The following is a 14,983-nucleotide window of genomic DNA, read 5'->3' on the forward strand; positions in this document are numbered from 1 at the left end:
TCGAACATGCAAGAGAATATAATCTTGGTCTATCACTACAGGAAACACAGAAAACGCACAAGAAACTCATGCTAGAGTCAGTGTCAAAACAACAATACATTATTGATCTCGATCTTCTGTGTATAGCTACCAGTACTTTAAATGTGTGACCTGCACTAGACTTAGGCCCCCTCTTCACATTACAATTAATTTAGGCTGGCTACACATGCAAAGCAACTATCAAACCATAAAAAGGTCCATCCAGCTATAAAGTTAGAGCTGGAAAATGTGCAATAACTTTATAGCTGGTTTTTATCTATCTTTAATTATGCATGCAAAGCCCGGGATGGTGAACCCAGGTTCCCTCTGCACCAGCAATAAGGCAGGATTGGATCTGATGCTGGATCCCACAATCAGGCCTCCTGCCATGAACATGTGGCATGGCCGAAGTTACAATTGTGTGCAACATGCACCAGATCCGATCACACCTTTACCTGAACTAGAGGGGCCCTTAGTGTTATCTAGAAAAAAAAAGCACTCCAACATGCTTCAAGCATATACATAATTAACTTTGTCTATACAAGTTATCCCACAAAAGATGAAGTTAAATACATGGGTAAGTTTTTGTAGGTCAGGACCCAGGATGGATGGTATGATACTATGCAGTAATCTGTCCTCTGCTTCAGAATAACTGTTTATTTTACGTATATTTTTTTCCATTCTCTAATCCCATTAGCATTTAGCTTGCCTTGCCTTTAGTTTGGCTGTTAATATACAATATGTAAAATGTAGTTCTTAGAATCTCTTAATGTGAATTTGCATGTATTGCAACTTAAAGCTTCTATTTTATTTTTGACTCTCTTACAGACGGGCAGGAAGTTTAAAATAAACTAAAATCCTTAAATGTTCTACTTCAAGACCAGTCTGAATAAAAAAATCATTTTAACTCTTTGTGCGTTATGCAATGAACACCTGCTGCTTGCACATGCATATCTGTGTGGATTCAAAATTCAAGTTGGCTAGAGTGTCTTTAGAGCCATAAAAGACAGGATGGGGCCTGAGTACTTGTACATGGATGGCTATCCTCAATGTGTTAGGAACCAAAAGTAAAGGCTTTCATCTGCTACCTCTTTAATCTTTCTTTCTTCCCTGTGAAGTATATATTCCTATTCAATATGTGCAAGGTGGTATTTTCTTTTAAAGAAATCTCTTTCTCATGTTCAGTATCTCTCATTCTTGCTCACCAAAAAAAAGAAGCAAAGAAAGTCTCATGTTTGATGATATACAAAAAATGTTCTTTACAGCAAGTAAAAGCTAGTAAATGCCCAATGCCCTTTTGTTCCAAGTGTAAAACTGTCTAATCTCTGAAATTCCCTTTCAAATGCTTTCTGCTGCCATAACCTCCTAGGATCACTAATTCAATACATCACATTGAAAGTGATGTACCAACACATTCAAAAGCCCTGTAAGTATTCAGGATGGATGTGTGTTTTAATCTAATACTAATGGTCAAATATTGTCCTAAAAGAGAAACTTCTATGAATCTCTGATATTGTTTCTGTACATTTTCCATTTGCTTTTTCATATTCCTGGCCATGCTCTATTTAAAATAAAATTCCTGTTGTTCTATGCTATGAGATGTCTGCCTGTTGCCAATGGAAATTATATAAAGATTTAAGCTGCTCACTGATGTTTCAATTGAAAGTTCCTTGCTTCATAAATCGTAACCTTTCAGTGACATTTAGTCATTAAAAAGTTCTGCCTGACTTCAATGGGTATCTAAGGTGGTAATGGGAAAGTGGATAGCTTTAAATATCAAGTCTGTTTCCCTAGGCAAAACTGTGCTTAGAATGATCTTGGCAGATAACCACTTGCATGGTGCGTAACTTCTAAGCTTGGTAAATCTTAGCAAATGATATATCAATTAATGTGTGAACATTTTTTTCATACTACTAAACACTTACAGCTGGAAGTTGGTCTCCCGCAGAGCAATTTTTAGATAAAAAAGAAAACTGTTTCATCTCGGTCTTCACTGAATGTTCATTTGTAGCCTTTACTTTCTGTCTTGAAACTAGATGAGGGATATTTTTGCTTTTCATGTAAAATCCCATCTAAAATAGTAAGATATCTTGCTTGTTACAGTTTACTTAAAAAAAATAAAAGTTAACTGAAGGATCTCGAGATGAGGAAAAAAGAAAATTCCAAGGGGACTTGCAAGCTGTGTATGGGCTCATCAGCGTGTGTGAGGAAATGCACTAACCAGAGACCATTTGTATTCCAGTTTATGGTCTAGTTTATGCCATAAACATGCAGGCTTTTCCATGGCTGCAAATATACTGAAACAGAGCAGACTGAGGGGCTCCAGATCATTTTTAGATCAGTTTCCAGGATCACATTCGTAAGCAAGTAGATTCCAATGGAGACATTACAAGGACAAAGTGTTTGGGCAGTAATTGATTTTTTGTGACCCTTCAGATTGCATTAATCAGATCCCAAAGCATAATATTTCTGATGCTTTTAGAGCTTTGTTTTTTTGCTAACTGGAATCTTGAAAATGTTAAGACAACCTGAAAAATTAGGCCATATCCCCAGAGGTAGTGCTACTAGGTACTATTGGTTGACCCACCTGAGACAGCTGTTTTATGCTAACATTGGTCCTGTTTTGATCTAGAGACACGTATTTTAAATATGCATTATGCAATGGAGCAATACTTAAATCAGTAGCTGTCTTGGAAACCAGAACTGTGATCACAATTTCTACATTACAAACATCTCTAGATTTTGCTTCCTACCTCTTTAGATGGCAAAAAAGAGTGTCCAAAAACATCAGTGGGCTTTCACATACACAAAGCAAAACAAAAATGTGATCATAACACGTTAGCATACTTTTTGGTAGCACAGGTATGATGGAAGCAGCACGTTCTCCAGTGACTCCGATTATACACTCTGGCTGGTAGTATCCAGGTACACATCTACTGGATTCTCAAAACAACTGAAGCATTAGTTCCCACTGTAAACAAAGTATAACTTCCTCCGAGATTTTGGGCCTAGCCGCATCTTTCAACACCTAAACAGATTTTTTAAAGTAGCTTTAAGTGATTTCCCCTACCTCACACAGCAGACCAGCAGGAAAGACTGTAGAAGTTTCCCTCGTCTCTTGCTATTATTGGTATATCATGCTACATATATTATGCCCATCATTGTGTGCCAAAATTATTTGCATTCCCTTTCCCACCTCAAGGGCAACATTGCCAATTCTCAAAATAGAAGATTCACCAACTGAGCAGCCTAAATACATAAAACATTATTCATCTCCCTAGCATCCACATGATTTCATTGGTACAGTTATTGTAAGCTTGAGTTATGCCACCCACTGCTAACTCCTTGACACAGATCCATCTGCTAGCAAAGTAACAATTATCTGCTGCCCCACACCTTTTACCTCTTCCTGTTTTCATCTCCCTGGTGTGTACACAGAACTAGACATCTACCAGTTTCTACTGCATCTCATTTTTTCCATCTGAGTTCAGACTGTGCTGGTGTGTGCACGTCTGGGCAGGCTGCTGACACTGATAAATTAGCAGGCTGCTCAGCAACAAACATCTATTCTGTCTAGAAGATGCTTGATATACCCCAGGGGGAAAGGAGGAAGATATCAACTAAAGGCAGTGAAAATTACCTAAAATGAAATATATTTCAAAGCACAGCTTTGAAAAATATAGCACTTCTTCCTTGCACTATGTATTATATAAGCATATAATACATTTATTATATATACACATGTATACACATGCATAAACCTTAAAATGCTCAAACAGACACCGAGGCAACTATAATGTGTTGCATCTGAAACACTTTAAAGTCAGGAAAATGAATGGCCAAGTTGCAGCTGAAACAAATTACTAGATTCTCGGATAATTTAACATAGGGCTTGTAATAACTAGAAGCAGCAAAGAAAGTGTGTAAAGCTTATTACCATATGTCAGAATCATAAAGATGCTAATAAAACTGTACAACCAAAACCTAACATTACTAGAGAGACCCCTCCTGCACCCCCCCTCCCCACCCCCATTTCACATGCTAAATCTAGCCCCTGTAGCACTCGCTGTGGCCAATCTAGAGTGGATACTATGTGTAGTAGGGATCCCAGACCAGCCAGGGAGTGCCAGATCTGGCAGGCAGGGGACCCGTTGAGCGCCCCCTCCTGTATGCCAGGTCCAGCACTCACTCTGGCCAGTCCAGGACTGCACTACATGCAACGCCCACCCCAGAGCAGCAGGTGCAGGTGCTGCATGTGGATCAAATCTCAGGGACTGGCTAGAGGAGGTACCACATGAAGCAACAGCCCTAGGCCACCCAGAGTTAAGTAAACCGGTTTAAAAATTAGAAGCTGTAACAGCCTATGGTAAGACCTAAATTTAGTATAATCCGAACAAACAGTACGCTGCATCACTGCATCACTGACCATCCACATATTTTAATAAGGTGAAGGGTACTTTTTGATTACATACAGACCAAGAGGATAATGTCTGCACTTCATAATCAGCTCAAACTTGATAAATATATCATAATGTAAGGGAGTGCTTAAGGAGGAAAAATCATTTCCAGGCTTTACGTTAATGCCAACGCTAGCTTTTCAAAAGTCATATATTTGGAAAAATTTTAATGTTCAGGGAAGCTTAATTTTTTTTTGGTTTTAGTTTTCTTGGCGGGTACAGTGTGCACATAGCTGGGGGTGGCACGGGGGGCACATGCCCCCCGGTTCTGTGCGCGAGGTGAGGGCAGACCTAAGCCAGGGCTGCACTCTAGGTGGCAGCAGTGGCACTGGGAGAGGGTCTATAGGGGAGCTACGGTGAATTCTGGGGTGGCTGTAGCCTACCCTGGAGCCCCCCCCTCCCTGCACTGCCACTGCCTACCCCGAGCACAGCCCTGGCCCAGCACGCCCCCCCCCCCCCCCCCCCGGGAAGAGCCTGGCCCCAGCCCATAGTATCTGCCTGCTCTCGCCCTGCACACAGTTCTGGGGGGCACATGCCCGCCGTACCTCCCCCAGGGGTGTACGCAGCAGTGGGAACTCCCCCCCCCCCCCGGGACAAGCCATTCGGGACTCTGTCCCATGTCCTGCCCCACCCCCAGCCCCACTCTCTCCCTCACCACAGAAGCCTTAATCTGTCCCCTCCCCTCCCACACCCCTTCCCTTCTCTTTCTCCTTCTCTGCCAAGATTTACCAGACAGACACTGCTCTCCAAGTTGCCAAAATGGCTGCATGTATGCTGTAGCTGTGCACATGCACAGGGTATTTATCAATTATACTATCAGCCACATCAGCCAAAAAGCCAATTGCCAATAATATCAATTTTTCTTTTATCAGTGCTGATACGAAACGGATCCATGTATCAGTGCATCTCTAAGCAGTAGATATATTTTTTCTTCACAAATATTACAGTGCCAGCTGCAAACACAACAGTTCCACTGTGAAAGTCAATGCATGGAATTACCCAATTACAAAAGGAAGTCCTACATCTCAACAAGCTACATCCATTGGCATCTATGGGTACAACACATGCAAGTAGATAGTTTGTAAGCAGCAATGAAGACCCTCAAAATCATAGATCTAATTAAGCTTTCATAATCCAAGGTACTGTGGTTAGCAGCTATTGTATAATTTATCACCATAGCACCTATTTAAAACTTAGAATCATAAGCAGGAGTGTACAAAAACAGTAAAATCTCACACTTCGGCATGTTGCTTAACACACACTGAGACATCACAGGATGGAAAGGAGAAGACAAAAAGAAGCATCTGAGCATGAATGCAGTTATAGAGGGTAAGATTATTGATTCACATACATATAAAATTGTAGCAATGAGAATACTGATGAACACCAACACCAATAACAGCTGCTGGACTGATTCTATTGCTGCTCCAGAAACCAGGGAGCAGGAATGATTTTATTCTAAAGGATTTTATTCTCTCCCCATCTCCACAGAAGCCCCCTGAACCAAGCCCTAGTATAGGAAGAGTATTCACTATTCCCAGAAAACAGATTCTTGGTGCCCCTCCAAGGGGGCAGAGGGAGAGAGAATAGAAAAGGGGATAGAGGTGAATAGTAGAAGCAGAGTATAAGCAATAGCTCAAGCAAATACCCATACATTACATTCTACTCGATCAGCTTTTTGAAGACATATTACATGCTTAAGTCACAATTGTTTGGGAAAACAACACACCCTATTTTGATACATCAGGGAAGTTATATTTTTGCCAATATGTCCCTCCTACAGGTTTTGACATCAACGCTTCACTTTTAAAATATCACAAAAAAACTTTGCTGCTCTACAATCTGGAAAAAAAAATAGGATCAAGGGTTGGTTATTCTGTATTTAAAATAAATGCAAACAATTAAGGTGCATTATGCCCGTTGCAGGGTGAAGAAGAACCTTGCTCAACAGTACATAAATAATACAAATAGAGGTTACAGTTATAGTAGCTCCATCCTAATAACAAGAGCTTTTCCCAATTTTTAAGTGGCACCAGCACAGTGAACCCAGTTTGCCCCACACAATAGCTGGAACTCCTAGATCTCAAAGGGGTTCTCTGCAAGCTAACTAATTCAGGATTTTAAAATGTGCAGGTTGCCTTACTCAATTAATACCTCTATTTGAGGGCTTGCGTGAGATTTAAGTAGTGCTGAGGCCATGTACTAGCTCGCCAAAGAACCAAGCCTAGCATTTCATGCTGGAAGAATAAGCTTTAGTTTATGATATTATGAAGGGTCTTTTAAACAACAATTCTGCTATCAAGGATATTTTATTAGTTTCTAAGTTTCAAGATCAAGGCTTAGATTCAGAAGCTCTTTAGAAATATCCTGGAGTCAAAGATGGCAGTGGACATGGGCAGCTAAGTCAGCAAGTTACTAAAGCATATGCAGTCCTATGAAACTTACTCAGCAAGCATTCCAAGTGCCAGCTTCAAGCAGAACAGCTCCACTGTAAGAATTAATGCACTATGCACATGCAGAGCAATTCTGCATGTGTTCCTCTTCTGCCCAGCTTTCAGTCATGCCTTACTTTTTGGAATATTTGACATTGACAAACTGATCATCTAATCCAGTGTTTCTCAACATTTTCAGGTTGTGACCTCTTTTTCAGACTAAAAATGACACCACCCCTTCCAGTTAACGATAACAGAAAAGGAAAAAATTGATACATCCATTTAGTTTGTGTATGCATTTCAAAGGAGTTGAAGTAAGTGAAGGAAGCAAAATTTTGCTTTAAAATGTACTAAAATTATTCAAGGACTTGCAACAATGCTGACTTTTTTGTGAGGCGATTCACTTCCACTCCTGCTCTCTCTTGTAACAACCCATAAATTGAGAAACACTGATCTCTAATCTATGCCATTTAGAATTAAGTTCAGTGGAGCAAGTTTCCAAAGAACTTCCATATGGTCTCTAGACAATGACCATTCAAATCCTGTATCATTCCAGTTGTCCTTCGAGTACCTTCTTCACATCCCGGCTTGGCTGACCATTTGGGTTTTATATCAAATATGGTTAAAACCTCATCTAACATTCCAAAAAGGGCCTCGCAGCATTAAAAGAAAAAGACAAGTTATTTTATCTGTAACTTTACATTTCTCTATACTAAATAGTGTAAGCATTTTTTCATGTTTATTTCTAATGTGTAAATGAATCCTGTACATTGAAACATGCTTCTTTTCATAATGATTTGGTATCTAAATAAAAAAAACTTACAAAAAGAATTCACTGTAATATATACAAGTGACCCCACTCTTTAGTAATTATGACATGTGAAAGTCTATCAACTGTTTAACAAAGTAGTCCATGTAAACAACATAAAGCTATTAATAATATTAAACATGGACTCCAAAAATTGTTTATTCTAAATTAATCCTAGTAAAAAAAAAAAAAAAAAGGTGTCAAGCTCTAAAATAGATGACCGGTAACAAGACTTTGCAATGATACTTCCCTTGGAGTGGTGGTTTTTGGAGTGCTGAAGTCCATATTAATTTTGCTAATGAACAATATAATTAATTCAGTTAGTCACTATGCAGCTGCTGATTTATACAAGTATTCCATTAAGACTCTATAAACACTTAAGCAGATAAATTTAAGATCTGACACCATCTTATAAATAATGCTTATTATAATTAGAAGAAGACTAATTTCCTAAACAAGTACCACATCCTCTATCAACATGAGGAAAAGGAATTAAATAGAGTAACTATATAATGCAGGTAGCAGTGCTTTCATAGGGAACTTCACTAAACCAGTATTCTACGCATATGCTTATGACAACAGCATAACTGATCTGCACCAAAAGCTAATCTTGAGCAATGTTTAACGTGATACAGCCATAAGGATAGTATTCTTCCTGTTACCATCAATATTAGTAGCAGTTCGGAGACAGAAAACTACCACCACAGACACAAATGGATTAATTTATTTGTCCAGAAGCAGCTGAATTTGCATCCAGTTTGAAAACTCTGATGTAAGAAACTATCCACATAACTGCCACACCTAATTCATGCATGTAAAATACTCGGTAGATATATTTTTGCACATGTAAATGCTCAACAGGTTTTGTTGGCCTCACATCACGCATGTCACAGATTAGGTATACTTCCATTTGCACTTAATTTTGAAAATATTTGCCTAATTTTGAAAATATGGCTGTTCATGTTTAGCCCACATTATCTTGACATACTTCCTGGGCCCCTTCTTCACTGTGCAGTCATTTTGAAAGTTATTATAATCCATGCTAACTAAATTAAAATTACCATAGAAACTAACCTGTGCTACAATCTCATCTCAAACTGTAGGGTATATTTTATACCATCATAACCTGATAGTTCTTATGAAAGCTATAAATTGTTATTGCCCATATGATTTTACCTCAAGGTAAGTAACTTGTTACTTGCTTCCTCATAGATACAGGCACAGGTGTAAAACAGTATGAATCTGGCCCTAAAACAGCCTTTTGTACCCAGCCACTTCACTTTAGAATAAAGGTACTGGTGGTCTTTCTAGATTTGTTACACAGAAGAAGGGAGTGGAATTCAGATTTTTAAAAAATATTTCTATGTGGATTCTCTCTTTGGTTGAATGGATGTAAAAAGATGCTGTTCTCGTAAATTGTGTGTGGTTTGAGGCACAATTTAAAAATTGAAGATGAAGTCTTTTGCCTCCATTAGAATAATAAAAAGTAGCTGTTTATCACACTCCATTAAAAGCACACTAAACTTAAGTGTACAATGCTCCAGCAAGCAATCCAGTTACTACCGCAGTCAGGAAGGACTTCCATTTGCCACGTACAAAGCAGCTGGGTGAAGTATGTTGGCTGCCTGCAGTTGAAGACAGGAAACCCTACTCAATGGACCTACCAGCTGACCAAGTATAGCAAGTTCTCTGTCCCTACATACTGAATTGCCTTCCTACGCCTTACCACTTAAGTGATAATCTAACAATCTGGCAACATCTCATTAACATTCATTCCACATGGGATTCTCTGCCAGCCACTTCTCTTTATTGTTAAATTATTGGAGATATTGAGATGTGTATACAGGCTTTAAAGAGGGAGAACACACAAGTTTGATATGCAAATCAGCACGTTTCCAACAGAGATTTATAGTTTGCAAGAGAGAAATCTTTGAAGAATCAAATTAAAAGGAGGTTTCTGCAACCATCAACACCCATGCAGCAATGGTCAAATCTTGCACTGCAATGCAGAGTTAGGTCCTATCTATAACTTAACCTTTGCCCTGGAGAGGAGCTCACAATATCAGAACTGCCTCAAGTCTGTTGCAAATGTCAAGCCTCTTTCCAGGAGACCGCATTTTACAAAACATAAGAAAACTTAAACAAAGAATAAAAATCAAAGGAGAAAGCCGAACACTGTTTACTCACCAGACGTGTATTGACCACAGGGAACAGCAGTGCCAAGAGAGCGCCATTTAACATATGCATCTGCAGCCTTAGAAAAAAGATGTAATGTTAGTCACAGCCTGGGAATCGATTCTGAATTACAAAACTTTAAAAATATTTTATGTACCATGATCTTTCATGAAATGGTAAGAAAAGCTTTGTGTATTGGTTTGAATTTGAATAAAGTCAGTGCTAACAGCAGTAAAGCAGATAAGCACCTATCTAGTTGAGAGGATTTAAATGCTTTCCTAAATTAAGAATGCTTTCTCCAATGAGCTTTGGAGTCTTAACTTGTTTGAACTGCTGTTTTTAAAAGCTTCCTAAAGATGTTTTTTGTGAAAGGTCTTTTGGTTTGGGGATGGCATGTGACATTTTTTCCCCTTTGGGATAGGGAAGGTGTTCAAAATGATTTTTAAGAAGCCTTTGTTCCTGCCCAGCTGTATAAATACAAGGTACCAAACTACAGGTTCAAGCAATGTGCTCTGAGTAGTATCTGTAAATGCTTTATCAGAACAATTCATGTCCACAATGACTATACATTCAAAAGCCACCAAGGCAAATCCTGAAAAATGGGCAGATTGGAAAGCCACTGCTGCTATTAGACTGCTGGTCACTTCCCCTTGAGCTACTGACACGTCCAACCTCACACACCCTGTCCTACTTAAATCCTCTCTACAGATAAGCAGCACGTCAGGCTTTGTCTTGTGACCAAAGCTGGTCTGTCCAGACTAATGCTAGGCTACAAATTACTTGAGAGAAATACAATACTTACAGAAAAGAACAGGTTTTCTACTGTTCCATAGCAAAGGTGGTTAGGATTTCTGAAACCTTCCCTTCCCTGCCCTCATCTGGCAAACATCTGCAAAGTTACAGCCCTTCAAACTCTCCCTCTCCCCTTCTCCCTCATCTTCCCCACGGACTCCAGTTCTGCAATCCTTTCTTATTTTAGGGAATAAGCACAAAACTACACATTCAATTGTTCATGCATTCTGAAACCTAAAAGATTCACACCCAGTTCAACAATTTATCTGGAATTTATGGGGGGGAAAATGGGCAAAACAGCTAACACAGTCTTAACTATTCGAAGTGCAGGTTCTGCTCTCAGAAACCTTAACTCAGACAAGGAGATGCCCTTCAGCTTCATGTTCCTATTGTATAGTAAAACTCAAAGAGACTACAATGACCGGAAATACAGTGTGTTTTTGTCTGTCATGCTGGTGCCCGATTATTTAGTATCCCTATGCTGTGAAGAATTAAATACTGGTAGCGGACTGTCCACTAGAAAAATGTTCTTGTTCCTGGCAGGTCAAAAACATATTTCAATAATTCTTTGGTAGGTTACTTTTTCTTACGATCTTAGATTAGATTTTTTGTAATCTGCTTACAAAAAAGTTTGAGCTATACATCTCTGATTTAATCTATAAAGGTGCAAAAGTTCACCAGATTAACACAGTTAACTACTTCTCTATCTTTTATCAGTCTTGATTAAAATTAGATACAGGCCTATTTGGACAAATCATTTCTAGAATAAACGTGAGGTCTTCATTTTCTCTTTACCTAAAATGTCTACAAGGAATGCATATGCCAGTTGTGCCTGGCAAGTAAATACTGGACTCAAATCTGGCTGAAAATGCACCGCTGGAGGAGGTGTAGGGCAGGGCCATGGCAAATGTCTGCATCTTTCCTTCTGTTCTGTACACAGATGCATGGAGTCAGTCTGAGCTGTGCTAGCACCACAGCAAATGGTGCTCTCCCCTGCCTTGGGGTCTTCAAGAAGAGACCGGGCAAGCACCTAGCTGGGGTCACATGACCTCAGCACTTTTTCCTGCCAGTGGCAGGGGGTCGGACTCGATGATCCTTTGAGGTCCCTTCCAATCCTAGCAGCTATGAAACCAGTGGGAGGCCCCAGACCTGAATTAGACCACAGCACTATAACTGGCCCGGCTAGGGGACTGGAGGATTCTTGAACAGTAGTGAACCTAGTGCAGAGATAGGAAGCTAGGGACACGAGTCTTGCAACCATAACTTGACTAACAATAAGAAATAGGAAGGGAAAAAATGGCCACAAAAGTCCACTACAGCCAATTCCAGGAAACATTGTCTTTAAGTGGGAAGCCTGCTTAATCCAGGCAGAAGGTCGCTATTCAACTACAAAGAGTAGGCCCAGACAACACTTAATTCTAATGTTGAGAGATGCTCCTGATGTTTAGGGATCATTTCAACTCTTTCAACTCAATATTTTAGCAGCATTACAGTATCAAGCAACAATTGTAACATGTCCATTTGTACTGCTTACCAAGGGCATTTAAAAGCTCTACCTCTTGGATTTTAAAAAATATGCTGCCCCCTGACAAAAGACAGCTTAAAATAAATAAAAATAAAGGGGCGGAGGGAAGAAAAGGAGCCTATTGTAGTTTAATATAGAACAAGAGATAGAGTTAAATCTGATGACAGCACCAGAGACCAGCACTCAAAAGAGAAACCAGGTTGGATGATTTGCTCCTTTCTTGAGGTCTCAGGTGCTAGTGACACTCCTAATCTGTTATCTGCATGTACCAGTTCTTGATGTTCTCCCTTGGGACCAAGATACAGACTAGAAGGACATGCTGGCCTCAACTTCAAGAGAAAGTTATTTGAGATAGCATGTTCTAGCAGCTAGGACACTGGAGCAGACTCTAGAGACCAAGTTCTGTTCCTAGCTCTGCCATTCATCCATACAAGCCATTTCTCTCTAGGCCCATCTCCCCTCATTTCTTTTCTATTTAGACAGCAGCTCTTCAGGACACTGTCCCTTATTTTGTGTTCCCTACATGCCAAGTACAGTGGGGTCAAAATCATACTTGGCACTTTCAGGAACAGAACAGAACAGACAGTTATAGCAGCAAGCTCATCTCAACCTGTGAGCAAGGAGGGGTGCAGGAAATAAGCCTAAAAATATCATCACTGAAAAGGCTACATCTGAAAATTCTACATTAGAAAAAAAATCCAATTTCTACAGAAGGATAACCTGCACAAACAGAGCTGACCAGGTGAATGACTTAAGAGTTAAAATTTGATTTTGAGCTCACCTCTGTGCCTTGAACAATACGACATATGCACCATGAAATAGCAAAGCCAAAGAAGTGTCTCTGCTATCTGGAAGATAATACTAGATTGTACTGCCGAGTAAGCAACCACCCAGAGCTCAGAGCATCTATGGCAAAACGCATCACTGAGTTCTCACTGATAGGTTTTATATAATGTTTTAATGAGCGATCTAGAAATGCCAGTTTCAAATCTGTAATATGTAAACAAAACAGAAGTAAGACCGGTTAAGGTTGCCACACAGACCAGGTTAAATATAATTCTGGAAGGTGCTTGAAGCAGATCAGAAAATAGGAGGGCTCAAAATCTTTTACCCTTTACAGTTCCTTCAGTTTTACAGACCCCTTGCCTAACTGAAAAGCCTATTTGGCTTGTCCCCTTTAAACAATTTCTACTATAGATAAATTTACTTTTATTCTCTATACTAAAGGAACAACTCCTGTTCAAGTAAGAAGTAAGGACTGCAGGAATTAGCCCTATATACAGTAACTGGGAAATATCAAGAGGCAGAAGCTTAGTTTTTCAGAGATGTATGCTAACAGTTCCAGTAACTTATTGAAGAACATGGGTACTGCGTCTACCACCTGAAGTTTTGGGGGGTAAGCCACTGCCAGGGATAATTACATAGTACGTATTCCTTTCTCTTCTGACTGTGGCAACAATATTAAGTTAAAGTAAAATTGCATCTTTGAAGACTGCACCATAAATCACAATCACTATGATTTCAAAAGAATCATGGCAAGTGCATCTAGATACAGAAATAGTTTTTCCCAGGCACCATAAGAGGGTAGTTTTAATTTTAAAACAAGAAAAATCAGTAGTTTTACTGAAACAAGGGGAATCAATATTTGCAGGTTTTATCCTGTTTTGATTTTAGATGAGACAACCTTATACTCAGCATTCCCAGAGGCAAAGCGAGGGAATTCTCTACATATCCCCATGTAGAAAGGAAAAGAAAAGACCTACACAAATGAGAGCAGATACCTTTGTAACACTAAAAGATAACTACAAATTCAATGAAACAGCTTAAGATCTGGGCATAAGAATAGCCCTTCAAGGACTAAGGCAATCTCATCCTCTTTTGAATATTTTATCTACTCATCTCATTTAATTTTAAGATACCCCATTTCTTCTTCCAAACTGACTTTCAACAAGTGAAATTTAATTGCTAGTTTTTATTCGTTCACAAAAGCAAGTTGTTATCAAGGTCATGATACATTAAAATGGAGTCTGCCAGGCAAAACAAATCTCAGGTGTCAGCTACACAGAGTTCACTGTTTGCAAAAGATATGCAAGATACAACAGGCTGCAGCTTTTCCAAGCGGTGCTGGAGTTTGATACACACAAGATCATATAATAGGCTCCATTTAAAGTCTACTTGTTTCCCTTGATTGTATTTTGCTTTAAATATACTGCAAGTCATCCACATAAATGAACTGATTAGAATCAAATATGACATTTAAAAAAAGTCTGTTTGGTTTTTTGTATTGAAAGTGCAACGCCCAGTGACTCATAATATGGGGTGGAACAGAGCCATGCAATTAGCCCTTAAGGCAAAGACCAGGTGGTCATTAGAATGGGCCCAGGTCTTCTAGAAGCCCTGGGGCAGCCTCCTTTTTCTAACCATAAAAGACATCAAGACATAGCAGGTGAGCAAAAGGATGACTGTCCCCCAGAGCAAGCAGAGGAAAAACAGAATATTTTTGGGTCTCCAGGGGCTTACAGCCACCTTTGGAGCTGTCACCCTGCTACATCCACACCTCGCAAAGGCTGCTGGATTGGCAAGAGGCTGCTCAAATCATTTTCCCTTTCTCCAAGCAAGGTATAAACTGCTGCAGCTCTGCAGGCACTGTGGACTTCTCTCAAGTCAGGAGAATTCACAGGGTCATTTATAACACCACCTCTATGGCCCAATTACATATGACCCACTTTAAATTGTTACTGTGTACATGCCTTTAACATTCCTCTTGTTCAATGGA

At 39.5% G+C, this 14,983-nt stretch overlaps 1 protein-coding gene across 3 annotated transcripts in view; it reads right to left on the reverse strand.

The window, feature by feature from the left end:
• Positions 1–14,983, reverse strand: part of TMEM164 (transmembrane protein 164) — a 98,622-nt gene that overhangs the window by 28,593 nt on the left and 55,046 nt on the right. For 2 of the 3 annotated variants that reach the window (XR_002090341.2, XM_019487809.2), the window contains exon 3: positions 9,903–9,969. The exons of the other annotated variant lie outside the window; for it this stretch is intronic. Coding sequence is in view for 1 of the 2 variants with exons in the window: in XM_019487809.2 (XP_019343354.1) it covers positions 9,903–9,969 (67 nt within the window). In the remaining variant the exon portion in view is untranslated. The remainder of the gene's footprint in view (positions 1–9,902; positions 9,970–14,983) is intronic. 3 annotated transcript variants of the gene reach the window in all.

This window comes from Alligator mississippiensis, chromosome 8 (assembly GCF_030867095.1).
Source record: "Alligator mississippiensis isolate rAllMis1 chromosome 8, rAllMis1, whole genome shotgun sequence".
Classification (NCBI taxonomy): Eukaryota; Metazoa; Chordata; order Crocodylia; family Alligatoridae; genus Alligator; species Alligator mississippiensis.